Here is a 27,648-nt window from a genome sequence, read left to right on the forward strand (position 1 = left end):
TTCAAGTTACAACCCTGTTGTAGGTGCTTTAGCCCTGTGCTCCCAGAATTCTTGCCGTGTTCTGGTTTCTCCTAACCCTGCTTAGCCGGTTCTCAGTTGCTGCTGCAGCCCTGCCGTTCCTAACCTACTGCTGCCTGTGGATGCGCTCCAGAAAAACCCGGTCCAGTTAAACCCTTTGTTCACGGACGGCCTCTGTCTTTCTGCCTCATTTTTCAAGCCACAGTCCGCAGATCTTTGTCTCCAGCCATGTCTTTTAACCACCATCCACAGTTCCACAGTTCATTATCTATAACCTCGTCTTTCAATTCACAGTCCACAGTTCTTTGTCTCCAGCCACGTCTTTTATTACCATTCAGTTCCACAGTTCATTATCTACAGTCTCGTCTTTCAAACCACAACCCGCAGTTCTTTGTCTACAACTGTCTTTTAGTCAACGTCCACAAGCCACAGTTCTCTACCTCAGCCTCATTCCCAAGAACTACAACTCACTGACTCTTGGCCCCGCTACGTTCCTCATTTCCCCTTGTCCCATGAGAAGGAACTACATCCAACCCCCTCGTCTTATTCATCTGCAGACGACCACTTTCTTGGGCAAGTCTCAGCTGCTGGATTCTCAAACCTTGCTAGACGTGACAGAAGACTCGCTGAGTGGGGGGTTAAAAACAACCTGTTATTAAACAGTAAGAAAACTAAGAAGGTTGTGATAGACTATAGGAAATCTAAAAAAATCAGCATCTGTCCGCTGTTTTTGAATGGTGCGGAGGCGGAAAGGGTTACCGATGTGACATTTTTGGGGATTAAGTTCACAGAGGATTTATCATGGTCCTTGCATATCACGTCTGTGGTCGGGAAGGCTCAGCAGCATCTTTTTTTCTTACGAAAGCTCCGAGTAGCAGGTCTGCAGCAATCAACTCTTGTTAACTTTTATCGCTGCGTGATTGAGAGCTTGCTGGCCTACGCGATCACGGGGTGGTATGGTAATGCCAAGTGTTCGGATCTTGTTGCCTTATAAAGAGTGATTAAATCCGCGGAGAGGATCATTGGCCAGTCCTTGCCTAGGTTGGCCGATGTACTCACCGCAAGGAGTCTGTCATAGGCAACGAAGATGATTGAAGATTGGGGTCATCCCTGTAATGTGTTTTTTTCCCTCTTGCCATCAGGGAGACGTTATAGGTGTTTAAGATGTTGTACCACTAGGTTAAGGAATAGTTTCTTCCCTTCTGCGATTGTTGGTTTGAATTCTAAAATTCTCAATTCTCATGTTCATGTACAGTGACAATAAATTATTCTTATCTAAAAAAAAAGGACTGAGGTCTAAAAGATTTGAACGCTGGTCCAGCGTATTTCCTTTCCCGTTGACTGAGAAATCCATTTGTCCTATTCAGGACCAAATAACATCAGTAGAAGGGAACGCCTCTATTCCTCATTTTGACTCTGCCTTAGCCTGTCAAGAACGCAACCACAGCGTCTGTCGGGCTGCAAGCCGAGAACAAACTTGTCCAACGTCCAACCAAGCCGTACCTAAATACTCAATCAATTCACAAATGTGATTGGTAAGAAATATAAGCTTGTCTGAGGGAAAACCCTGTTGTAGGCCTAACCTAAGCTGTTTCGCCCATGCAACTACAGCCTTGTTAACCCAAGCTCCAACTCAAACAGGTGTAAGCATCACCCCTGTTGCTGTATACATGAACTTTAGCATGGCCTCCAGCTTACTCTCCGAGGGGTCTTTAAGCGTAGCTGCACCTGGGACTGGAATAGTCAATTTTAGTGAAAGTTTAGAAACTGATGTTATGCACACCAGTGCCTGCAGGAATGTACTGGTGTCTGAACTGTTATGCACACCAGTGCCTGCAGAAATGTACTGGTGTCTGGACTGTTATGCACACCAGTGCCTGCAGGAATGTACTGGTGTCTGAACGGATAGGGATGCAAAACAAATGAACTCACAGACAGACTGGGGAATATGACATTATGTACACAGAAGGTGATAGGGTAACAAAATAAACACAAAGTGAACAGAGAAGCCCAGAGGCTAAGAAACTGGGTGTCTCCCTAGTATTGGGAATGCTCAGATGGAAAAAACAAGATGTTGTGTTTTAATACGTAGAGAGCTCGAAATGCTGTTGCTAAGGGCAACAGCAAAACCCTAAAGGGTTACCAACGGGTGTGGCAGTAAACTCCTTGGTCAGAGATGGAATGATAGACACAAGGAGAGTCTCCACAATCCTAATCCTCACTTGCAGTGCACAGGTTCAGCTTACTGCCACTAAACTGACACCTGAACACCTTGCACAGTGAGAAAGGATTTAGGCAGGCAAGTCTGAGAATACAGCCGCAAACTTGCTAAGTTCACAGAGTAGCAAAAGAACCCCAGCAAGTTAAACGACTGACTCCAGTCTTACTGCTAGGTCTGGAATGGCAGAGTGTAGTACCATATCCCCAGGCCTATTTGCAGTAAGCAACAACAAATACAAAGCTACAGAGTACTGGCTAACTTTCAGGAACTAACTAACCAACAAATATTCAGCAGCATCTGCTTAACCTGAGAAGAGGCCTTATATAGCAGGTGCTGTCCACGCCCCACTCAGACCTCACAGACAGTGAGCACAAAAACCAGCACCGGATCCCCTGCCGTGCACAGAGCCTGTAACCACTGCACAGCAAAAGACCCGAACCGGAGTATCAGCTGCGCTCAGGTGACTCCGCTAGCACTTGTCTCCCGGTTGCCATGACGACATGGCAGCACAGGGCAGGAGACCCTAACAACTGAAGACTCCACCGATGGCAATTTAGTTGTCATAGCCTGCGGGAAAAGATATTTAGACAGAAATCGTGTTGTCCCAGAAAAGTGTTTAACTGGATTTAGCCATGCTTCTATTAAATGCTTATTAAGAGATATGAATAAGAAAAACACACAGTCGCCCATAGTCTGCTAGCAATAAAACCTCATATGTTTCAGTGCAACCTAGCCGCTGGCGTACCGCTCTAAAGAGATCATCATAGCTCGGGCTATTAGTGACCTCACTATCTGACTCCTGACCCAATGCTGAGATATCAGACGTGGCATTGAATCGTCAGAATGTAATTATGAGACAAACGATGACCATTCTTAGAAATTGAACTATACATGGACTTTGTATCCCAGCAAAGTTCTAGAACATCCTGAGCCCACATTGGCTGCTCACACGGTATTATCCGTGAATCAGACTTAGCCGCCTCACGGTCTTTTTGTGCAGCGGACAACTCTGACTGCAAATCAGGCATTCTCTCAGTTATCACAGACAAGCTGCTGTTTCTCATATTGTCATGCAGACAGACAATAATACAGTGAGACAACGTCCGCACAACTCAGTGAAAATAACTGTAGTGTCTATAATACCGCGTGCACCGCACTGTGTTATAGAGGAAATCTATGATGGTCACTGTGCCACCTACTAAGCACCCCTGCCCCCTCCAGTGGCCGTGTGTTGTAGGACTGACATATTGCTGTAGGAAGAAGCAGGAAGTAGGTGTGTAACCTTTGTGTGAAAATGGCGTCCCAGCATGTGCATCTGACTATAACCTATGTACCCCCAAAAGCACTAATAACCTAGGCTTAATAGCCTGTTATGTCCCTTATAGCCCTGGCCACCATCCCTTGTATTTAGGGGAACCGCTGAACTAGGGACCACCATGACCACCCCCAATGCTTAAAGCAGTACGCCTAGCTTCTTCCACCCATACCCCCCGCATTGTATACCAAGCGCCGGCTCTGAGTGACGGCGCCCTGCAGCTACCCACCGTGGTCTGTGCGCTTGTGGAAGCCGGAGAGCGGGTAGATGTGTGATGTGACGGGCGTCCAGCGGCGGCAGTGTGATCTGTCCGCTGCTGCGAGCCACGCTACCAGAAGCCACTTCTCTGGAGCCACGAGGTGTAGCCTGACAGGTGCCCAGCGGCAGCATTATTTGACCGCTGCTCGAAGCCGCTTCCCAGTTGTCTAGAGGGGCAGATTGTAGAGGGCAGTGCTGTTTGGAGCTGCGCTGCCGGATGCCGGGGAGCAGGCAGGTGTGGAGAGACACAGGTGCCCAGTGGCAGTATGTGTCTGACCGCTGGTGGGAGCCAGGAAGCAGGGGAGATTGAGCCAGTAAAGCTATACCTTAGTAAGCAGCTCGTGCAAAATACGTTCCCCGCACATGGAGGGGCAGCAGCAGGAGCTGACCGCCCCACTATCACAGCAACAAGCAGGCCCAACGGAGCTCTGACCGCCCGCTCCTTACCTCAGTGTAATGGGGAGGCTCCGACGGGGCTTCTCTCTAAGCTCCGCCCAGCTCCTGCAGCCATGGCTGAATCAGCTACCGCTGATGAAGGTCTATAGCGGGTCTTCTCTGTCTAAGCACCATCAAGCCTTCACTGCACAACAGCAGCACACACTCCCGGACCCACGCTTCTTAATAAGCTTGGGATTGTGATTGATGAAAGAAAATATCTTTCGAAAAATTAAAAGTAAACCCTGGAATGACTCCAGGATGCGACCTTCCCTGGTGAAGGACACAAAAAACACTGAAGCATCTTGGGAGTATGGAGGGGGAAGGAGGGTTACACATTTAAATATTTAAATGTGCCTATCCCTGCTATCGCAACGTCCATATCCCAAGAGTACTCCAGTGCCCCCTAGTGGATGAAAAATAAATAAGTGATGTCACTGAGACACTCCCAGATCTCCTCACCTCCCCAGTCATGTCCCTGTATTATTACTATAGATATGTGATGTCACAGTGATGCTCCCAGATCCCAACACCTCCTCAGTCATGTCCCTGAATTATTAATTATTATTATTATTATTATAATATATATAAGTGATGTCATTATGATACTGCCCGATCCTCTCACATTCCTAGTCATGTCTCTGTATTATTACTATAGATATAAGTAATGTAAAGCTCCCCCATCCCCCTCACTTCCCCAGTCATGTCCCTGTATTATTACTATAGATATAAGTAATGTCACTGTGACACTCCCAGATCCCCTCACTACCCCAGTCATGTCCCTGTATTATAACTGTAGATATAAGTGAAATCATTGTGTCATTCCAACATCCCCTCACCAGTCATGTCCCTGTATTATTACTATAGATATTCGTGATTTCACTGTGACAATCCCAGATCCCCTCACCTTTCCAGTCATGTCCCTGTATTATTACTATAGATATAAGTGATGTAACTGTGACGCTCCCAGACCCCCTCACCTCCCGTCATGCCACTGTATTATTACTGTAGATATAAGTGAATCATTGTGTCATTCCAACATCCCCTCACCAGTCATGTCCCTGTATTATTACTATAGATATTCGTGATTTCACTGTGATAATCCCAGATCCCCTCACCTTGCCAGTCATGTTCCTGTATTATTACTATAGATATAAGTGATGTAACTGTGATGCTCCCAGACCCCCTCACCTCCCCAGACATGTCCCTGTTTAATTACTGTAGATATAAGTGAAATCACTGTGTCATTCCAACATCCCTTCACAGTCATGTCCCTGTATTATTACTATAGATATTTGTGATTTCACTGTGATGCTCCCAGATCCCCTCACCTCCACAGTCATGTCCCTGTATTATTACTATAGCTATACGTGATTTCACTGTGACACTCCCAAACCCCCTCACATCTCCAGTCATGTCTGTATTATTAATATAGATATAAGTGATGTCACTGTGACATCACCACCACTCCCAATTAATAATAATAATAATAATAATAATAATACCTGGAGACAACAAGCTGCTGTCCCTGTATAATAATACCCATACACAAAAACCTGCTCCCCCTGTATAATACTAATAACAACAGGACACCCCATTCTGCTCTCCCTTTATAGTAATAATAAAATTACACCACAGGCTGCTCCCTCTGCAAAATAATAATAATAATAATAATAATAATAATATGACACAACAGGCTGCTCCCTTCTGTATAATAATAATAATAATAATAACAGGACACTACAGGCTGCTCCCCCTGTATGCTAATAAAAGGACACCACAGCCTGCTTCCCCTGTATAATAATAATGACAGGACACCACATGCAGCTGTCCCTGTATAATAATAATAAGTGGACATCACTAGCTCCTCCTTCTTTATAATAATAATAATAATAATAATAATAATACTACAACAAAGGCTGCTACTCCTGTATAATAATAATAACAGGACACCATAGGCTGCTCCTCCTGTATAATAATAATAAGTGGACATCACTAGCTCCTCCTTCTTTACAATAATAATAATAATAATAATAATAATAATAATAATAATAATAATACAACAAAGGCTGCTCCTCCTGTATAATAATAATAACAGGACACCATAGGCTGCTCACCTGTATTATAATAATAATAATAATAATAATAATAATAATAACAACAACTGCACACCACAGGCTGCTCCCCCTGTATAATAATAAATATAATGCTTCCCCTGTATTATAATAACAGGACACCACAGGCTGCTCCTCCTTTATAATAACAGGAAACCACAGGCTGCTCCTACTGTATACTAATAACAGGACACCAAAAGCTGCTCCCCTTGCATAATAATAATAATAATAATAATAATAACAACAACAACAACTGCACACCACGGGCTGCTCCCACTGTATAATAATAACAGGACACCACAGGCTGCTCCTCCTGTATAATAATAATAACAGGACACCACAGGCTGATCCTCCTGTCTATTATGACTGCACAGGAAGCTCCCCCTGTATATTATGACAACACAGGCCGCTCCCCCTGTATACTATGACAGCACAGGATGCTACCCCTGTATATTATGACAACACAGGCCGCTCGCCTTGTATACTATGACAGCACAGGATGCTACCCCTGTATACTATGACAACACAGGCCGCTCCCCTTGTATATTATGACAGCACAGGATGCTACCCCTGTATATTATGACAACACAGACCGCTCCCCCTGTATACTATGACAACACAGGCCGCTCCCCTTGTATACTATGACAGCACAGGATGCTACCCCTGTATACTATGACAACACAGGCCGCTCCCTCTGTATATTATGACAACACAGGATGCTACCCCTGTATACTATGACAACACAGGCCACTCCCCCTGTATACTATAACAACATAGGCCGCACCCCCTGTACAGCACAATGACAAAGAACACAACACCGTTAATGTCACGTGTATACAATTACGGTAACGGTGGGGTCTGCGCCACCTGTAGTACGGTAACGGCGGGGTCTGCGCCACCTGTAGTACGGTAACGGCGGGGTCTGCGCCACCTGTATTACGGTAACGGCACGGTCTGCGCCACCTTCATCACGGGAACGGCGTGGTCTGCGCCACCTGTATTACGGCAGCGGCGGGGTCTGCGCCACCTGTATTACTGTAACGGCGAGCTCTGCGCCACCTGTATTACGGTAAAAGCGGGGTCTGTGCCACCTGTATTACAATAATAGGACACTAGCGTGTCAGCCACCTGTACAGGGATAATGCAGCACCAGAGGCTGCTCCAGCTGCACTATAACAAGGCACCAGAGGCTGCTCCCCCTGTAGTACAGAACCTGACACCAGAGCTGCTCAGCCTATAGAATAATAATAATAATATCATTACCTGCTGCCAGACACAGCAATGGCTGCTCTCTGCTCCTGCTGCCTTGTGGGAATGATAGAAGGAAAGCGGAGCTCAGACCAGGGGAAAATGGCCGCCGCTCCTGACGTCACTACACGGCCAGGGAACCTATTGCTGCTGCCGGACTGGTCTACAAGAAAATGGCCGCCGGCCTCCTGCACTGAGGACATGTATGTTAAAAGTCATTACAAAGGGCGGCGCTGTGGGCGGGGTGTAGTAGGGGAAGGGCCAGTAACTAAGAAGCCGCCTTTGCCAATCATGCCCTACTTCCTGCCTGTGCGTTCCAACTTACTTTCGTACTGTGCGTTCCACATACAGGAAGTGAGTTTTCATCGACTGCTGCAGCCTCCCAGTGTCCGTGGAGATCAGGTAATGGCGTCTTACTATACAGGGGGAGCAGCCTGTGGTGTCCTGTTATTATTATTATACAGGGGGAGCAGCCTGTGGTATCCTGTTATTATTATTATACAGGAGGAGCAGGCTGTGGTGTCCTGTTATTATTATTATACAGGGGGAGCAGCCTGTGGTGTCCTGTTATTATTATTATTATTATTATTATTATTATAATAATACAGGAGGAGCAGCCTGTGGTGTACTGTTGTTGTTGTTGTTATTATTATTTTTATTATTATTATACAGGAGGAGCAGCCTGTGGTGTCCTGTTATTATTATACAGGGGGAGCAGCCTGTAGTGTCTTGTTATTATTTTTATTATGCTTAAAGTGGTGAGCTGCTCAATCAGATAGTGATGTCACTCAGGTGCTAAAAGGGAGGGGTAATTCTGTGTAGGAAAAAACAATGGTTCCCTAATGCACACCGAGTGAAAAATATTACGACATAATAGTCAGATAATACGGAGATCTTAGTTGCGTATTATTATACAGGAGGAGCAGCCTGTGGTGTCCTGTTGTTATTATTATTATTATACAGGGGGAGCAGCCTGTGGTGTCCTGTTATTATTATACAGGATAAGCAGCCTGTGGTGTCCTGTTATTTTTATTATTATACAAGGGGAGCAGCCTGTGGTGTCCTTTTATTTTTATTATTATTATACAGAGGGAGTAGCCTGTAGTGTCATGTTATTATTATTATTATACAGGGGGAGCATCCTGTGGTGTCCTGTTGTTGTTGTTATTATTATTATTATTATTATTATTTTCTGCTGCGGGGTACACTGGGCTCCACAAGTATAGACATAGGGGTGTAGAGTAGGATCTTGATCCGAGGCACCAACAGGCTGAAAAGCTTTGACTGTTCCCAGAATGCACAGCGCCGCCTCCTCTATAACCCCGCCTCCCTGCACAGGAGCCCAGTTTTTAGTTAACCAGCCCAATGCAGTAGCAGGAAATGAGACAACAACGGTTTGTAGCCACATACACCACACTCTCACGACAGGAGAAGTGTCAGCGGCTAATGCCATACCAATCCAAAGAAGCTAAATGCGTCAGGGTGGGCGGCTTGTACATTGGTTACCTAAGCAACCGGAAAACAAAACACACAAACATTTAGACCTTAATAATGTGCACAATAACATACAAAGCTCGCCATTGTGTGCAACAATCGCACAGTATTGCGAGTATTAGGAGCAAAATAATTGACCACGTCCCAGCGTCAATCTGGGGTGGTGATAGGGGTAAAATATTACTCCAACTAGAGAGTCGATGGATTTTCAGGTTGGAGACACTTGCCCCTAAAGGCCTGAATGAACAACATGGTTTACATAGTTTTTTATAAACTTAAACATATTTTGAATTATATTGAATCTATAACAAAGGTTTTATCTATGATAACAGTATTTTATTAAACCATAAGCCCCCCTGTGATGCGGTTTGTTACATGGTCATATGTATATATGCCACGTTTTTAAATGCGTTATATTAGGGAATTATTAAAATACAGTGTCCCATAGTTTGTTTTTATAATATAGTACATAATATGATATATGATATATTATATTACATACTTCACTTTGTCTGGGAAGTCAGCATTTTTACCCCATGTCCCCTCGCAGCCTAAGAAGGCGTCATTTTATCAGGTTCAGTCCTTTCGGACCCAGAAAAGCAAGCGTGGAAAAGGAGGGTCTTTTCTGTCTAGAGGCAGAGGTAGGGGAAAAAGGCTGCAACAGACAGCAGGTTCCCAGGAACAAAAGTCCTCCCCCGCTTCCTCTTCCAAGTCCGCCGCATGACGGTGGGGCTCCACAGGTGGAGCCAGGGACGGTGGGGGCCCGCCTCAGAAATTTCAGCGATCAGTGGGCTCGCTCACAGGTGGATCCCTGGATCCTTCAAGTAGTATCGCAGGGATACATGCTGGAATTCGAGACGGCTCCACCCCACCGTTTCCTAAAATCTGCCTTGCCGATTGCTCCCTCAGACAGGGAGGCGGTGCTAGCGGCAATTCACAAGCTGTATTCTCAGCAGGTGATCATCAAGGTACCCCTACTTCAACAAGGCCGGGGTTACTATTCCACACTATTTGTGGTGCCGAAACCGGACGGTTCGGTGAGACTCATTTTAAATTTGAAATCCTTGAACATGTACATAAAAAAGGGAGTTTTAATTATCCCGTACTTGGACGATCTCCTAATAAAGGCACGGCCCAAGGAACAGTTGTTGGTGGGAGTGGCACTATCTCAGGAAGTGCTACACCAGCACGGCTGGATTCTGAATATCCCAAAGTCACAGCTGGTGCCAACGACACGTCTAATGTTCCTGTGGATGATTCTGGACACGGTCCAGAAAAAAGTGTTTCTCCCGGAGGAGAAAGCCAGGGAGTTGTCTTCTCTAGTCAGGGACCTCCTGAAACCGAAACAGGTATCGGTGCATCACTGCACGCGAGTCCTGGGAAAAATGGTAGCTTCTTACGAAGCAATTCCATTCGGCAGGTTCCATGCCAGAATCTTTCAATGGGACCTGTTGGTCAAGTGGTCCGGATCGCATCTTCAGATGCATCGCCTGATAACCCTGTCTCCCAGAACCAGGGTGTCTCTTCTGTGGTGGCTGCAGAGTGCTCATCTTCTGGAGGGCCGCAGGTTTGGCATACAGGACTGGGTTCTGGTGACCACGGATGCCAGCCTTCGAGGCTGGGGAGCAGTCACCCGGGGAAGAAATTTCCAAGGACTATGGTCAAGTCAGGAGACTTCCCTTCACATAAATATTCTGGAACTAAGGGCCATCTACAATGCCCTCAGTCAAGCAAAATCCCTGCTTCTACACCAGCCGGTGCTGATCCAGTCAGACAACATCACGGCAGTCGCCCATGTGAATCGTCAGGGCGGCACAAGAAGCAGGATGGCAATGGCAGAAGCCACAAGGATTCTCCGATGGGCGGAAAATCATGTTCTAGCACTGTCAGCAGTGTTCATTCCGGGAGTGGACACGACCTCCACCCGGGAGAGTGGGGACTTCATCCAGAAGTCTTCCAAATGATTGTTCATCAGTGGGGTCGTCCACAGGTGGACATGATGGCGTCCCGTCTAAACAAAAAGCTAGACAGGTATTGCGCCAGGTCAAGGGACCCTCAAGCAATAGCTGTAGACGCTCTGGTAACGCCGTGGGTGTACCAGTCAGTGTATGTGTTTCCGCCGCTGCCTCTCATACCAAAGGTATTGAGAATAATAAGAAGGCGAAGGGTAAACACAATTCTCGTGGTTCCGGATTGGCCAAGAAGAACATGGTACCCGGAACTTCAAGAGATGATCTCAGAGGACCCGTGGCCTCTACCGCTAAGACAAGACCTGCTACAGCAGGGGCCCTGTCTGTTCCAAGACTTACCGCGGCTGCGTTTGACGGCATGGCGGTTGAACGCCGGATCCTGAAGGAAAAGGGCATTCCGGAGGCAGTCATTCCTACGCTTATTAAAGCCAGGAAAGAGGTTACAGCAACTCATTATCACCGCATATGGCGGAAGTATGTTGCTTGGTGTGAGGCCGAAAAGGCCCCAACAGAGGAATTTCAACTGGGTCGATTTCTGCATTTCCTACAAGCAGGAGTGACTATGGGCCTAAAACTGGGCTCCATTAAGGTACAGATCTCGGCTCTGTCGATTTTTTTTCAAAAAGAACTAGCTTCAGTACCTGAAGTTCAGACATTTGTAAAGGGAGTGCTGCATATTCAGCCCCCGTTTGTGCCCCCGGTGGCACCTTGGGATCTCAACGTGGTGTTGAGCTTCTTAAAATCACATTGGTTTGAACCACTAAAAACCGTGGATCTGAAATATGTCACGTGGAAGGTGGTCATGTTATTGGCCTTGGCTTCGGCCAGGCGTGTATCAGAATTGGCGGCTTTGTCTTGTAAAAGCCCTTATCTGATTTTCCATATGGATAGGGCAGAATTGAGGACTCGTCCCCAGTTTCTTCCTAAGGTGGTGTCAGCGTTTCACCTGAACCAGCCGATTGTGGTGCCTGCGGCTACTAGAGACTTGGAGGACTCCAAGTTGTTAGACGTGGTCAGGGCCCTGAAAATATATGTTTCCAGGATGGCTAGAGTCAGAAAATCTGACTCGCTGTTTATCCTATATGCACCCAACAAGTTGGGTGCTCCTGCTTCTAAGCAGACTATTGCTCGTTGGATTTCCAGTACAATTCAACTTGCGCATTCTGTGGCAGGCCTGCCACAGCCAAAATCTGTCAATGCCCATTCCACAAGGAAGGTGGGCTCATCTTGGGCGGCTGCCCGAGGGGTCTCGGCTTTACAACTTTGCCGAGCTGCTACTTGGTCAGGGGCAAACACGTTTGCAAAATTCTATAAATTTGATACCCTGGCTGAGGAGGACCTGGAGTTCTCTCATTCGGTGCTGCAGAGTCATCCGCACTCTCCCGCCCGTTTGGGAGCTTTGGTATAATCCCCATGGTCCTTACGGAGTTCCCAGCATCCACTAGGACATCAGAGAAAATAAGAATTTACTCACCGGTAATTCTATTTCTCGTAGTCCGTAGTGGATGCTGGGCGCCCATCCCAATTGCGGTTTATCTGCAATACTTGTACATCGGGTTATTGTTGAGCCATCTGTTGAGAGGCTCAGTTGTTTCATACTGTTAACTGGGTATAATATCACGAGTTGTACGGTGTGATTGGTGTGGCTGGTATGAGTCTTACCCGGGATTCAAAATCCTTCCTTATTGTGTACGCTCGTCCGGGCACAGTACCTAACTGAGGCTTGGAGGAGGGTCATGGTGGGAGGATCCAGTGCACACCAGGTAGTCTAAGATCTTTCTAGAGTGCCCAGCCTCCTTCGGAGCCCGCTATTCCCCATGGTCCTTACGGAGTTCCCAGCATCCACTACGGACTACGAGAAATAGAATTACCGGTGAGTAAATTCTTATTATTACATCATGTGTATTCATCTTAAGATTTCTAATGAATGCTGCAGTAATTGTATTCTTTCTCATGTGCTGGTCGCTCTGTTGATAAAGCTCTAGGTCGACAATGACAAGTGGGTCTCCCGTCCTCTCAAGGAATCCGAATGTTTATTCTTTTCCCGCGGCGGATAGAATACTGTGAAAGTCAACTCCTGGTCGACACGGCGTCCTGTCACGAAGGATCGGATACAGGAAGCTAAGTGATATTTTATTTCTATTCTTTGGACTTATTTGCATTACATGCACAGGAGGGAGTGTTTATATTCGGAAGGACATCCGATAGAATTATCCTGCAGAGATAGGGGATTTTCCTTATGTTGGGTCTTCTCTGTACATCGCGGCAGGCTGCAGTGTGTATACAGGAGGTGGCCGGGGAAAGGCAGAGGCTAACTCCGAGAGATACTGGAGTTTTCTCTGACGTCCTAAGTGGATGCTGGGGACTCCGTCAGGACCATGGGGATAGCGGCTCCGCAGGAGACAGGGCACAAAAGTAAAAGCTTTAGGATCAGGTGGTGTGCACTGGCTCCTCCCCCTATGACCCTCCTCCAAGCCTCAGTTAGTTCTTTGTGCCCGGCCGAGAAGGGTGCAATCTAGGTGGCTCTCCTAAAGAGCTGCTTAGAGTAAAAGTTTTGATAGGTTTTTTATTTTCAGTGAGTCCTGCTGGCAACAGGCTCACTGCTACGAGGGACTTAGGGGAGAAGAAGTGAACTCACCTGCGTGCAGGATGGATTGGCTTCTTAGGCTACTGGACACCATTAGCTCCAGAGGGAGTCGGAACACAGGTCTCACCCTGGGGTTCGTCCCGGAGCCGCGCCGCCGATCCCCTTGCAGATGCCGAAGAGTGAAGAGGTCCAGAAACCGGCGGCAGAAGACTCTTCAGTCTTCATAAGGTAGCGCACAGCGCTGCAGCTGTGCGCCATTGTTGTCAGCACACTTCATAGCAACGGTCACTGAGGGTGCAGGGCGCTGGGGGGGGCGCCCTGGGCAGCAATGATAGTACCTTATTCTGGCTAAAAATACATCACATATAGCCCCTGGGGGCTATATGGATGTATTTAACCTCTGCCAGGTCTCAGAAAAACGGGAGAAGAAGCCCGCCGAAAAGGGGGCGGGGCCTATTCTCCTCAGCACACAGCGCCATTTTCCCTCACAGAAATGCTGGTGGGAAGGCTCCCAGGCTCTCCCCTGCACTGCACTACAGAAACAGGGTTAAAACAGAGAGGGGGGGCACTTATTTGGCGATATGATTATATATATTAAAATGCTATAAGGGAAAAACATTTTTATAAAGGTTGTCCCTGTATAATTATAGCGTTTTGGTGTGTGCTGACAAACTCTCCCTCTGTCTCCCCAAAGGGCTAGTGGGGTCCTGTCCTCTATCAGAGCATTCCCTGTGTGTGTGCTGTGTGTCGGTACGTGTGTGTCGACATGTATGAGGACGAGGTTGGTGAGGAGGCGGAGCAATTGCCTGTAATGGTGATGTCACTCTCTAGGGAGTCGACACCTGAATGGATGGCTTATTCAAGGAATTACGTGATAATGTCAACATGCTGCGAGGTCGGTTGACGTCATGAGACGGCCGGCAAACAAAATAGTACCTGTCCAGGCGTCTCAAACACCGTCAGGGGCTTTAAAACGCCCATTTACCTCAGTCGGTCGACACAGACACGGACACTGACTCCAGTGTCGACGGTGAAGAAACAAACGTATTTTCCTTTAGGGCCACACGTTACATGTTAAGGGCAATGAAGGAGGTTTTACATATTTCTGATACTGGGCTTGCTCACAGGTGGACCCCTGGATCCTGCAGGTAGTATCTCAGGGTTACAGGTTGGAATTCGAGAAGTCTCCCCCTCGCCGGTTCCTAAAGTCTGCTTTGCCAATGTCTCCCTCAGACAGGGCGACGGTATTGGAAGCCATTCACAAGCTGTTCTCTCAGCAGGTGATAGTCAAGGTACCCCTCCTACAACAGGGAAAGGGGTATTACTCCACACTATTTGTGGTACCGAAGCCGGACGGCTCGGTAAGACCTATTCTAAATCTGAAATCTTTGAACCTGTACATACAAAAATTCAAGTTCAAGATGGAGTCACTCAGAGCAGTGATAGCGAATCTGGAACTTTATGGTGTCCCTGGACATAAAGGATGCTTACCTGCATGTCCCAATTTGCCCTTCACATCAAGGGTACCTCGGGTTCGTGGTGCAAAACTGTCATTATCAGTTTCAGACGCTGCCGTTTGGATTGTCCACGGCACCTCGGGTCTTTACCAAGGTAATGGCCGAAATGATGATTCTTCTGCAAAGAAGAGGCGTATTAATTATCCCTTACTTGGACGATCTCCTGATAAGGGCAAGGTCCAGAGAACAGCTGGAGGACGGAGTAGCACTAACCCAAGTAGTGCTGCAACAACACGGGTGGATTCTGAATTTTCCAAAATCTCAGTTGACCCCGACAACACGTCTGCTGTTCCTGGGAATGATTCTGGACACGGTTCAGAAAAGGGTGTTTCTTCCGGAGGAGAAAGCCAAGGAGTTATCCGAACTTGTCAGGAACCTCCTAAAACCAGGAAAAGTGTCTGTACATCAATGCACAAGAGTCCTGGGAAAGATGGTGGCTTCTTACGAAGCGATTCCATTCGGCAGATTCCACGCAAGAACTTTTCAGTGGGATCTGCTGGACAAATGGTCCGGATCACATCTGCAGATGCATCAGCGGATAACCTTATCGCCACAGACAAGGGTGTCTCTTCTGTGGTGGTTGCAGAGTGCTCATCTGTAGAGGGCCGCAGATTCGGCATACAGGACTGGGTCCTGGTGACCACGGATGCCAGCCTGAGAGGCTGGGGAGCGGTCACACAGGGAAGAAACTTCGAGGGAGTATGGTCAAGCCTGGAGATGTCTTTCTCGATATAGTCAGGGCTGTGAAGATTTATGTCGCCATTTGGGCTCAGTTTGGGGAAACAGAGGCTCTGTTTGTCCGGTATACTCCCAGCGTGCTTGGGGCGCCTGTGTCTCTGCAGTCTGTTTCCTGCTGGATCTGTGATACGATTCGGTGTGCTAGTTCTACGGCTGGATTGCCATTACCGAAGTCGGGGGAGACCCATTCTACTAGGAAGATGGGTTATTTTTGGCCAGTTGCCCCAGTTGTCTAGGCGGGTTAGCTTTGCCGAGCAGTTACTTGGTCGGGTTTCAAACACCTTTGCTAAGCTCTACAAGTTTGATACCCTGGATGATGGGCGCCCGTCCCAGTGCGTACGGTGTCTGCTGCTATTGTTTTTGGTGGCACTTTGTGGTGTTTCTTCTCTGTCAGGCTGATGTTGTACATGCCATGGCATGTGATTTCTTATTGTTGGTTGGCTAACACACAGGTTGTGTTGCATATTCTCTCAGCATATGGCTGTATGGTTTTCATACCGTGGGCTGGTGTTCTGTAGAAGGCCAGGTCTTGCGGTATGTTCGTGGTGTGAGCTGGTATAACACTGTGTTTAAATTATACATTCTTTCCTCAAAATGTCCGTCTCTCCTGGGCACAGTTTTCTAACTGAGGTCTGGAGGAGGGCCAGTTCACACCCAGTTTAAGTCTTTATAGTGTCCCCAAGCTGCTGCGGATCCAACTATACCCCATGGTCCTTTTGGAGTCCCCAGCATCCTCTATGGACTAGGAGAAAAGGATTTACCGGTAGGTATTAAAATCCTATTATTATTATACAGGTGGAGCAGCCTGTGGTGTCCTGTTGTTGTTGTTGTTGCTGTTGTTGTTGTTGTTATTGTTATTATTATTTAGAGGGATCAGCCTGTGGTGTCCTGTTATTATTATTATTATTATTATTATTATTATACAGAGGGAGCAGCCAGTACTGTCTTGTTGTTGTTGTTGTTGTTGTTGTTATTATACAGGGGGAGCAGCCTTTGGTGTCCTGTTATTATTATAATACAGGAGTAGCAGCCTGTGGTGTCCTGTTATTATTATAATACAGGAGGAGCAACCTGTGGAATCCAGTTATAATAATAATAATAATTATTATTAATATTATACAGAGGGAGCAGCAGCCTGTGGTGTCCTGTAATTATTATTAATTTACAAGAGGAGCAGCTTGTGGTGTCCTGTTATTATTATACAGGGTGAGCAGCCTGTGGTGTCCTGTTATTATAATACATGGGAGTAGCCTGTGGTGTCCTATTATTATTATGATTATTATTTTTTTATTATTATTATTATTATTTTTATACTGGGGTGCAGCCTTTCGTGTCGTTGTTGTTGTTATTATTATTAATTTTATTATATGAAATTGTGGGGATTGAAGATATTGCTCAAATTCTAGGATATATTAAAGCAGAGACCATAATATCCCTGGCATGTGTAACAGATTATAATTGGAGCAGTATAAAGCAAATGTATATCACACTCCTGGGACTGTCACAGTGACATCATTTATATCTATAGTAATAATACAGGGACATGACTGGGGAGGTGAGGGTGACCTGGGAATGTCATAGTGACCTCACTAATATCTATAGTAATAATACAGGGACATGATTGGGGAGGTGAGGGGATCTGGGAGCGTCACAGTGACATCACTAATATGTATAGTAATAATACAGGGACATGATTGGGGAGGTGAGGGGGACCTGGGAGTGTCACAGTGACATCACTTATATCTATAGTAATTATACAGGAACATGACTGGGGAGGTGAGGGGTCTGGGAATGTAACAGTGACCTCACTAATATGTATAGTAATAATACAGGGACATGATTGGGGAGGTGAGGGGGACCTGGGAGTGTCACAGTGACATCACTTATATCTATAGTAATTATACAGGAACATGACTGGGGAGATGAGGGGTCTGGGAATGTAACAGTGACCTCACTAATATCTATAGTAATAATACAGGGACATGATTGGGGAGGTGAGGGGGACCTGGGAGTGCCACAGTGACAAGAGAAAGAAAGTGGACTTCTTTGTGGGCGCACTCTTGTGAAGAAATAATGAGATATTCTCAAAGAATAAAACTTCAACTTTTATTACAAATGATTAAGAATTTATTCAATCTCCTGAGAACAAATAATGGGGCAGATGTATTAACCTGGAGATGGCATAAGGAAGTGATAAACCAGTGAAAAATGAAAGGTGATACACGCACAAGCCAATCACCTCCTAACTGTTAATTTACATATTGAAACTGATTGGTTGGTGTGTTTATCACCTTGCATTTATCACTGGTTTATCACTTCCTTATGCCTTCTCCAGGTTAATACATCTGCCACATTGTTTCTTGCCGCCTGCCCCCTGTCTGTCTCCTGCTGCCTTTCCCCTGCCTGTCTCCGGCCACCTTTCCCCTGCCTGTCTCCAGCCACCTTTCCCCTGCCTGTCTCCAGCCACCTTTCCCCTGCCTGTCTCCTGCAGCCTTTCCCCTGCTTGTCTCCTGCAGCCTTTCCCCTGCTTGTCTCCTGCAGCCTTTCCCCTGCCTGTCTCCTGCAGCCTTCCCCCTGCCTGTCTCCTGCAGGCTTTCCCCTGCCTGTCTCCTGCCGCCTTTCCACTGCCTGTCTCCTGCCACCTTTGCTACACCATCGGCTGGATGTGTGAAACCTGAGGTCACAGAGACTGTACGCCGCAGCTCCATGAATGAGGCCATGAAATTTCCCTCAGGAGACCCTGTCCCTTCACAACCAATTCTCACCCTTACACCACTTCATGGCTGCAGCCATACTCGTCTGACAACTCAGGACACATAGCGCACATGCTCCGTATGGGTCGTGCACATGAGCGGTGTAGCGAACATCAGCTCATCGTGACTCCACCCACAATAGCGCTACACTCTAGATCAGGCCCACTATGCAGTATAGCCTTATGGGGCTGGGTCACAGGAACCTCGGAGACACTGACCAGGACCCTATGGCTGTGGAGAAATAGGAGACTTAATGACCACTCTATTCCACATTTACTATGTTACATGTGCAATATGTTTTATGTGTTATATTTATTCCAGGAACTCCAGTTGTGAGGAACGGAGTCTTTATTACACATCACACGTTCTGTATTCTCTCTGATTCACCGAGGATGGACAAGGACAGGAGTCACAGGACTGAGAGGATAGTAAATATCACCCTGGAGATCATCTACCTGCTGACTGGGGAGGTGAGTGGATCTGGGAGCGTCACAGTGACCTTATATCTATAGTAATAATACAGGGACATGACTAGGGAGGTGAGAAGATTCGGGAGTGTCACAGTGACATCACTTATATCTATAGTAATAATACAGGGACATGACTGGGGAGATGAGGGGATCTGGGAGCGTCACAGTGACCTTATATTTTATCTGGGAGTGTCACAGTGACCTCACTAATATCTACAGTAATAATACAGGGACATGACTGGGGAGGTGAGGGGATCTGGGAGTGTCAAAGGGACCTTATATCTATAGTAATAATACAGGGAAATAACTGGGGAGATTAGAGGATCTGGGAGCATCACAGTGACCTTATATCTATACTAATAAAACGGACATGACTGGGGAGGTGAGGGGTTCTGGGAGCGTAACAGTGACCTTATATCTATAGTAATAATACAGGGACATGACTGGGGAGGTGAGAAGATTCGGGAGTGTCACAGTGACATCACTTATATCTATAGTAATAATACAGGGACATGACTGGGGATGTGAGTGGATCTGGGAGCGTAACAATGACCTTATATCTATACTAATAATACAGGGACATGACTGGGGAGGTGAGGGGATCTGGGAGTGTCACAGTGACATCACTTATATCTATAGTAATAATACAGGGACATGACTGGGGAGGTGATAGGATCTGGGAGCATCACTGTGACCTTATATCTATAGTAATAATACAGGGACATGACTGGGGAGGTGAGGGGATCTGGGAGTGTCACGGTGACATTACTAATATCTATAGTTATAATACAGGGATATGACTGGGGAGATTAGGGAATCGGATCGTAACAGTGAGGTCACATATCTATACTAATAATACAGCGATGTCAGTGGGGAGGTGAGGGGGTCTTAGAGCATCGCATCACTTGTATCTATAGTAATAATATAGGGACATGACTGGGGAGGTGACGGGATCTGGGCGCGTCACAGTGACATCACTTATATCTATAGTAATAATACAGGGACATGACTGGGGAGGAAAGGGGATCTGGGAGCGGCGCAGTGATGTCACATATCTATAGTAATAACACAGGGACATGAGAGGGGAGGTAAGGCGATCTGGGCGTGTCTCAGTGACATCACATATCTATAGTTTTACAGGGACATGACTGGGGAGGTGAGGGGATTTGGGAGTGTCACAATGATGTCACTTTTGTCTATAGTAATAATACAGGGACATGAATGGGAAGGTGAAGGAATCTTGGGGCTTCATAGTGACGTCACTCATCTCTATAGTAATAATACAGGAACATGACTGTGAAGGTGATAGGATCTGGGAGCGTCACAGTGACCTTATATCTATAGTAACAATACAGGAACATGACTGAGGAGGTGAGGGGTCTTGAAGCGTCACAGTGACCTTATATCTATAGTAATCATACAGGGACATGACTGGGGAGGTGAGGGGATCTGGGAGTGTCACAGTGACATCACTTATATCTATATTAACAATACAGGAACATGACTGGTGAGGTGAGGGGGACCTGGGAGCATCACAATGACCTTATATCTAGAGTAATAATACAGGTACATGACTGGGGAGGTGAGGGGATCTGGGAGCATCACAGTGACCTAATATCTATAGTAATAATAAAGGGACATGACTGGGGAGGTGAGTGGATCTGGGAGCATCACAGTGACCTAATATCTACAGTACTAATACAGGGACATGACTGGGGAGATGAGGGGATCTGGGAGCGTCACAGTGACCTTATATCTATAGTAATCATACAGGGACATGACTGGGGAGGTGAGTTTATCTGGGACTGTCACAGTGACCTCACTAATATCTTCAGTAATAATACAGGGAGATGACTGGGGAGGTGAGGGGATCTGGGAGTGTCACATGGACCTTATATCTATAGTAATAATACAGGGACATAACTGGGGAGATGAGAGGATCTGGGAGCATCACAGTGACCTTATATCTATACTAATAAAACGGACATGACTGGGGAGGTGAGGGGATCTGGGAGCGTAACAGTGACCTTATATCTATAGGAATAATACAGGGACATGACTGGGGAGGTGAGGGGATTTGGGAGTGTCACCTTTTGTCTATAGTAATAATACAGGGACATGACTGGGGAGGTGAGGGGATTTGGGAGTGTCACAGTGATGTCACTTTTGTCTATAGTAATAATACAGGGACCTGAATGGGGAGGTGAAGGAATCTTGGGGCTTCTTAGTGACGTCACTCATCTCTATAGTAGTAATACAGGGACATGACTGTGAAGGTGATAGGATTTGGGAGCGTCACAGTGAAATCACTTATATCTTTATCAATAATACAGGGACGTGACTGGGGAATTGAAGGGGGCTGGGAGAGTCACAGTGACGTCACTTATATTTGTAGTAATAATACAGGGACATGAGGAGATCTAGGAGTGTCACTGTGATGTCACTTATATCTATAGTAATAATACATGGACATGACTGGGGAGTTTGGGGGATCTGGGAGCGTCACAGAAAAATCACTTATATCTATAGTAATAATACAGGGACATGACTGAGGAGGTGAGGGGATCTGGGAGTGTCACAGTGACATCACATATCTATAGTAATAATACAGGGACATGACTGGGGAGGTGAGGGGATCTGGGAGTGTATATATTGATATTTGATGTCTCCACCATTACACAGGATTACACAATAGTGAAGAAGACATCCAATGAGTATGAGACACCCAGCAGCCATCCCCCTGTATCAGGAGGACTGAGTAGAACCCAGAGCCCCATCACGGTGCCTCCACCTCACTCACTGACACATGAGAGACACAATGATCAGAAGATCCTGGAACTCACCAAGAAGATCATTCAGTTGCTGACTGGAGAGGTGACAGCTGGGAATGGGGCATTATACAGTAACACCGGGGGACGTGTCTGGGTGATGACTGGAGAGGTGACTGCCGGGAATGGGGCATTATACAGTAACACCGGGGAACGTGTCTGGGTGATGCCTGGAGAGGTGACTGCTCGGAATGGGGCATTATACAGTAACACCGGAGGACGTGTCTGGGTGATGACTGGAGAGGTGACCGCTTGGGAATCGGGCAATATACAGTAACACCAGGGGTTGTGTCTGGGTGATGACTGGAGAGGTGACTGCTGGGAATGGGGCATTATACAGTAACACCGGGGGACGTGTCTGGGTGATGACTGGAGAGGTGACCGCTTGGGAATGGGGCAATATACAGTAACCCCGGGGGACGTGTCTGGGTGATGACTGGAGAGGTGACCGCTTGGGAATGGGGCAATTTACAGTAACACCAGGGGTTGTGTCTGGGTGATGACTGGAGAGGTGACTGCTGGGAATGGGGCATTATACAGTAACACTGGGGGACTTGTCTGGGTGATGCCTGAAGAGGTGACTGCTGGGAATGGGGCATTATACAGTAACACCAGGGGACGTGTCTGGGTGATGACTGAAGAGGTGACTGCTGGGAATGGGGCATTATACAGTAACACCAGGGAACGTGTCTGGGTGATGACTGGAGAGGTGACTGCTGGGAATGGGGCAATATACAGTAACACCGGGGAATGTGTCTGGGTGATGACTGGAGAGGTGACCGCTTGGGAATCGGGCAATATACAGTAACGCCAGGGGTTGTGTCTGGGTGATGACTGGAGAGGTGACTGCTGGGAATGGGGCATTATACAGTAACACTGGGGGACTTGTCTGGGTGATGCCTGAAGAGGTGACTGCTGGGAATGGGGCATTATACAGTAACACCAGGGGACGTGTCTGGGTGATGACTGAAGAGGTGACTGCTGGGAATGGGGCATTATACAGTAACACCAGGGAACGTGTCTGCAGCTGTGTGTGTCATTATATCTGTATTGTTTAATCTATTACTGAAATCAACAATTATTACAGTCTTCTTTTATTGGTGGTTTATATAGGGTGAAGCCCAATTAAATAATATTAAAGTCAAAGATACAGAGGGAGAAGAAGAGACGTATGTGACTGATATGAAGGCAGAAGATATAGAGGGAGAAGAAGAGACGTATGTAACTGATATGAAGGCAGAAGATATAGAGGGAGAAGAAGAGACGTATGTGACTGATATAAAGGCAGAAGATATAGAGGGAGAAGAAGAGACGTATGTAACTGATATGAAGGCAGAAGATATAGAGGGAGAAGTAGAGACGTATGTGACTGATATGAAGGCAGAAGATATAGAGGGAGAAGAAGAGACGTATGTAACTGATATGAAGGCAGAAGATATAGAGGGAGAAGAAGAGACGTATGTGACTGATATAAAGGCAGAAGATATAGAGGGAGAAGAAGAGACGTATGTGAGGGGTGATCAGCAGTGTAAGGAGGAGGAAATCCCTACAGATACCAGCACAGGTGAGTAATAAACACTTATTACAGAAAAGAGTCGTATATTCTCCTTGCTCAGTCACTACAGCAATCTCTTATCCTACACCCTCCTCTATCAGTACAAATTAGGGAACTGTATTTGCCCAGTAGGGGAGTCAGGAGCCATCAGCCCCTATTATACTCCTGCTCTCCCCCTCACATCATGTCACTGTGTGTTACCAGCCCAGAGATCTGACCAGTCTCCTCCCCACACTCTCTGGTGTATTTCATACATCAAGAGCCATCAGCCCCTGTTATACCCCTGCTCTCCCCTCACATCATGTCACTGTGTGTTACCAGCCCAGAGATCTGACCAGTCTCCTCCCCACACTCTCTGGTGTATCTCGTACATCAAGAGCCATCAGCCCCTGTTATACCCCTGCTCTCCCCTCACATCATGTCACTGGCTGTTACCAGCCCAGAGATCTGACCAGTCTCCTCCCCACACTCTCTGGTGTATCTCGTACATCAGGAGCCATCAGCCCCTATTATACTCCTGCTCTTCCCCTCACATCATGTCACTCTGTTACCAGCCCAGAGATGTGACCAGTCTTCTCCCCACACTCTCTGGTGTATCTCATACATCAGGAGCCATCAACCCCTATTATACTCCTCCTCTCCCCTCACATCATGTCACTGTGTGTTACCAGCCCAGAGATCTGACCAGTCTCCTCCCCACGCTCTCTGGTGTATCTCATACATCAGGAGCCATCAGCCCCTATTATAGTCCCGCTCTCCTCCTCACATCATGTCACTGTGTGTTACCAGCCTAGAGATCTGACCAGTCTCCTCCCCACACTCTCTGGTGTATCTCATACATCAGGAGCCATCAGCCCCTATTATACTCCTGCTCTCCCCCTCACATCATGTCACTGTGTTACCAGCCCAGATATCTTACCAGTCACCGCCCCACAATCTCTGGTGTATCGCATACATAGCACAGGATATAAAGATAAAAATAAAAAGTCTCGGTGGAGTGGAGTGGGCAAAATCCAGATTGTAGTGGATCAAGGATGGAGTTGTCAGAGAGGTAGCTTGTGAGATGGCTGTAGACCAGTCATTCAAGTAGTTTGGAGGCGATTGGGAGAAGAGAGATGGGTCGGTAGCTAGTGAGTGATGAAGAGTTGAGGTTGTTTTTTTCGAGACTAGAGGACACCAGAGCATATTTGAATGGTGAGGGAAAGATGCCGGTAGAGAGCGATAGGTTATAGAGGTGAGCAAGGTGGGAGCAGGCAGTGGGGAGAGGGAGCGGAGAAGACGGGAGGGGAGGGGTTCCAAGGGGCAGGTTGAGGAGGGATAAGATGAGGGAGTGGACTTCCTTGTCTGAGGTGGGACGGAAGCAGGACAGGGTGGGATAGATGGAGGGGAGTGATGATGGGGGCAGCAGAGGGTTGACGGGAGTAGATGTCATTTTGGATAGCCACAATTTTGGAGATGAAGATGGAGGCAAAGTCAGTGACAGTGAGGCAGGAGGAGGGGGTCGGAGGAAAATTTTTAAAGTTTTAAAGAGTCGGCGTGGACTGGAGGACTGAGAAGCGAAGAGTGTTTGGCGAGAGAAAGAGCAGAGCTGTAGGAGGAGAGAATAAACTTGAAATGGAGGAAGTCCGCCAGAGAGATCTCCTCCAGGAGCGTTCTGCGGAGTGTGAACATTTTTGTAGGAATCATGTTAGTTTGGTGTGCCAGGGTTGGGACAGAAGGTGGCTACCTGGTTGGGACAGGTCATGGTGGAAAGAGGAGAGAGGAAAGTCTCGAGGGAGGACAGGGTAGCGGGGTTGAAAGACCCGAGATTGCGTCTGGTGATGTTGGGTCTGGGCGTGTAGAGGAGAGGGGAAGATGAGAGGGTGAAAGTAGATAGTGGTCAGAGAGAATGAAGGAAGAGTTAGGGAAATCAGAGATCAGATCGGTGGGTGAAGACATGGTCGAGGGAGTTGCCGAGATTGTGAGTAGGGGTGGAAGACCATTGAGAAAATCCAAAGGTGGTGGAAAGTGCAAGAAGATTAGTGGAAGCTGCATTAGTGATGTTGATAGGGATGTTAAAGTCAACAAGGATGATAGAGGGGAGGTCGGAGGAGAGAAAGTGGGGAAGCCAGGCAGCAAAGTTGTCAAGGAAAGGTGAACAGCAGCCAGGGGGGCGGTAGATCACTGCCACATGGAGGTGAATGGGGTAGAAGAGGCAGATAGTGTGGACTTCAAAGGTGGAGAAGGTGAGGGAGGGCTCAGGTGGGATGACAAAAAAGGTGCAGTTTGTGGAGAGAAGGATGCCCACGCCTCCACCCTAGCGGCCATCAGGTCTGACCGTGTGGGTGAAGGAGAGGCCTCCGTAGGAGAGGGCAGCAGGGGAGGTGGTGTCAGAGGAGGAGAGCCAGGTTTCAGTGATGACGAGAAGATTAAAAGAGTGGGAGATGAAGAGGTCGTGGATAGTTGGCAGCTTGTTGCAGATTGATATAGCATTCCAGAGTGCACAGGAGAAGGGAAGGGAGGGGACAGGGGAGATGAAGATCAGGTTGGCAGGGTTCTGAATGTGTGTGTGGGTGGTCTGGAAATTGGGGGGGGGGGGATTACCTAGCAGTGAGGATTGGTATGGGACAGGATCGAGGAGCCATAATTCCAGTACAGTAGTCTTGTTCAGATTAATAATATAGAATGGAGTGGGTGTAATATAGAATGGACAATGAGAAGGGGGATGTAGTAAAAGCAGACAGTGAAAAACTTTTTTTTTTTGGTAAATAATGGACGGAACGGAAAGGCTGAGATTGTTACACAGTGGTTGTAGAGAGTATAAATGAGGAGTAGAAAGCAATGTGTGAGAGCAGTATGGCTGGTATGTAATCAGACAGGGAGGTCAGTGTGCGGGCTGCAGGCATTGGTGGTACTGGATTAGGTTACTCTGTAGGATGTTGATTGCAGTTGGGGAAGATAGTCTGCTGTCCTTCTGTTCCTCTCCTGTTTATCTCCGAGTATCTTCAAAGGTCATATATTCATACTTAACACTAACATACTATGCAGCTAGGATACTTTGCAGCCAAATATGTACTGATTAAATATAAATGCATACATTGATACAGGCTTGATTGCCAACAGCACCCACAATCTCTGAAACCCCACCCACCCACCCTGGATGGAGATCGTGTCTGCTGAGGAAGTCCACTACTGTTGATGTAGGACACCGCTGTGACGTTGTCCGACTGAACTTGAATGGCTCGATCTTGCAGAAGATGTGCCGCCTGTAGAAGGCCGTTGTATATGGCCCTTAGTTCCAGAATGTTTATTGGAAGGACAGATTCCTGGCTTGACCACTTTCCTTGGAAGTTTTGCCCCTTGGTGACTGCTCCCCAACCTTTGAGGCTTGCATCCGTGGTTAGAAGAACCCAATTCTGAATCCTGAACCTGTGTCCCTCAAGCAGGTGAGAAGTTTGCAGCCACCAGATGAGTGAAATTCTGGCTTTCGGCGACAGGCGTATCTGCTGGTGCATGTGAAGATGCGATCCTGACCACTTGTCCAGGAGATCCAGCTGGAAGAACCGTGCATGGAATCTTCCGTATTGTAGAGCCTCGTAGGAGGCTACTATCTTCCCCAGAAGGCGAATGCACTGATGAACCTATACCCGGGGAGGTTTCAAGACATCCCTGACAATTGATTGCATCACCAACGCTTTCTCCACTGGTAGAAACACCCTCTGCACTTCCGTGTCGAGTATCATCCCCAGGAAGGCCAGTCTCCTTGTCTGTTCCAAATGTGACTTTGGAAGGTTCAGGATCCACCCATGATCCCAGAGTAATTGAGTTGAGAGCGCAATACTCTGCAACAGCTTCTCCTTGGAAGATGCCTCTATCAGCAGATCATCCAGATATGGAATTATGTTCACTCCCTGTTTGCGTAGGAGGAGCATTATCTCCGCCATGACCTTGGTGAACACCCTCGGTGCTGTGGAGAAGCCAAATGACAACGTCTGGAACTGATAGTGACAGTCTTGTAGTGCAAACCGTAGATAGGCCTGGTGAGGTGGCCAGATCGGAATGTGAAGGTACGCATCCTTGATATCCAGGGATACTAGGAATTCCCCCTCCTCCAGACCTGAGATCACTGCTCTCAGAGACTCCATCTT

General features: G+C 47.1%; 1 protein-coding gene across 1 annotated transcript in view; it reads left to right on the top strand.

Annotated features, from left to right (window-relative positions):
• Positions 1–27,648, top strand: part of LOC134984926 (uncharacterized) — a 171,983-nt gene that overhangs the window by 138,925 nt on the left and 5,410 nt on the right. The window contains 1 exon segment of the mRNA XM_063950387.1: positions 23,080–23,530. Coding sequence (XP_063806457.1) covers positions 23,080–23,530 — 451 coding nt within the window.

This window comes from Pseudophryne corroboree (genome assembly GCF_028390025.1).
Source record: "Pseudophryne corroboree isolate aPseCor3 chromosome 3 unlocalized genomic scaffold, aPseCor3.hap2 SUPER_3_unloc_97, whole genome shotgun sequence".
NCBI lineage: Eukaryota > Metazoa > Chordata > Amphibia > Anura > Myobatrachidae > Pseudophryne > Pseudophryne corroboree.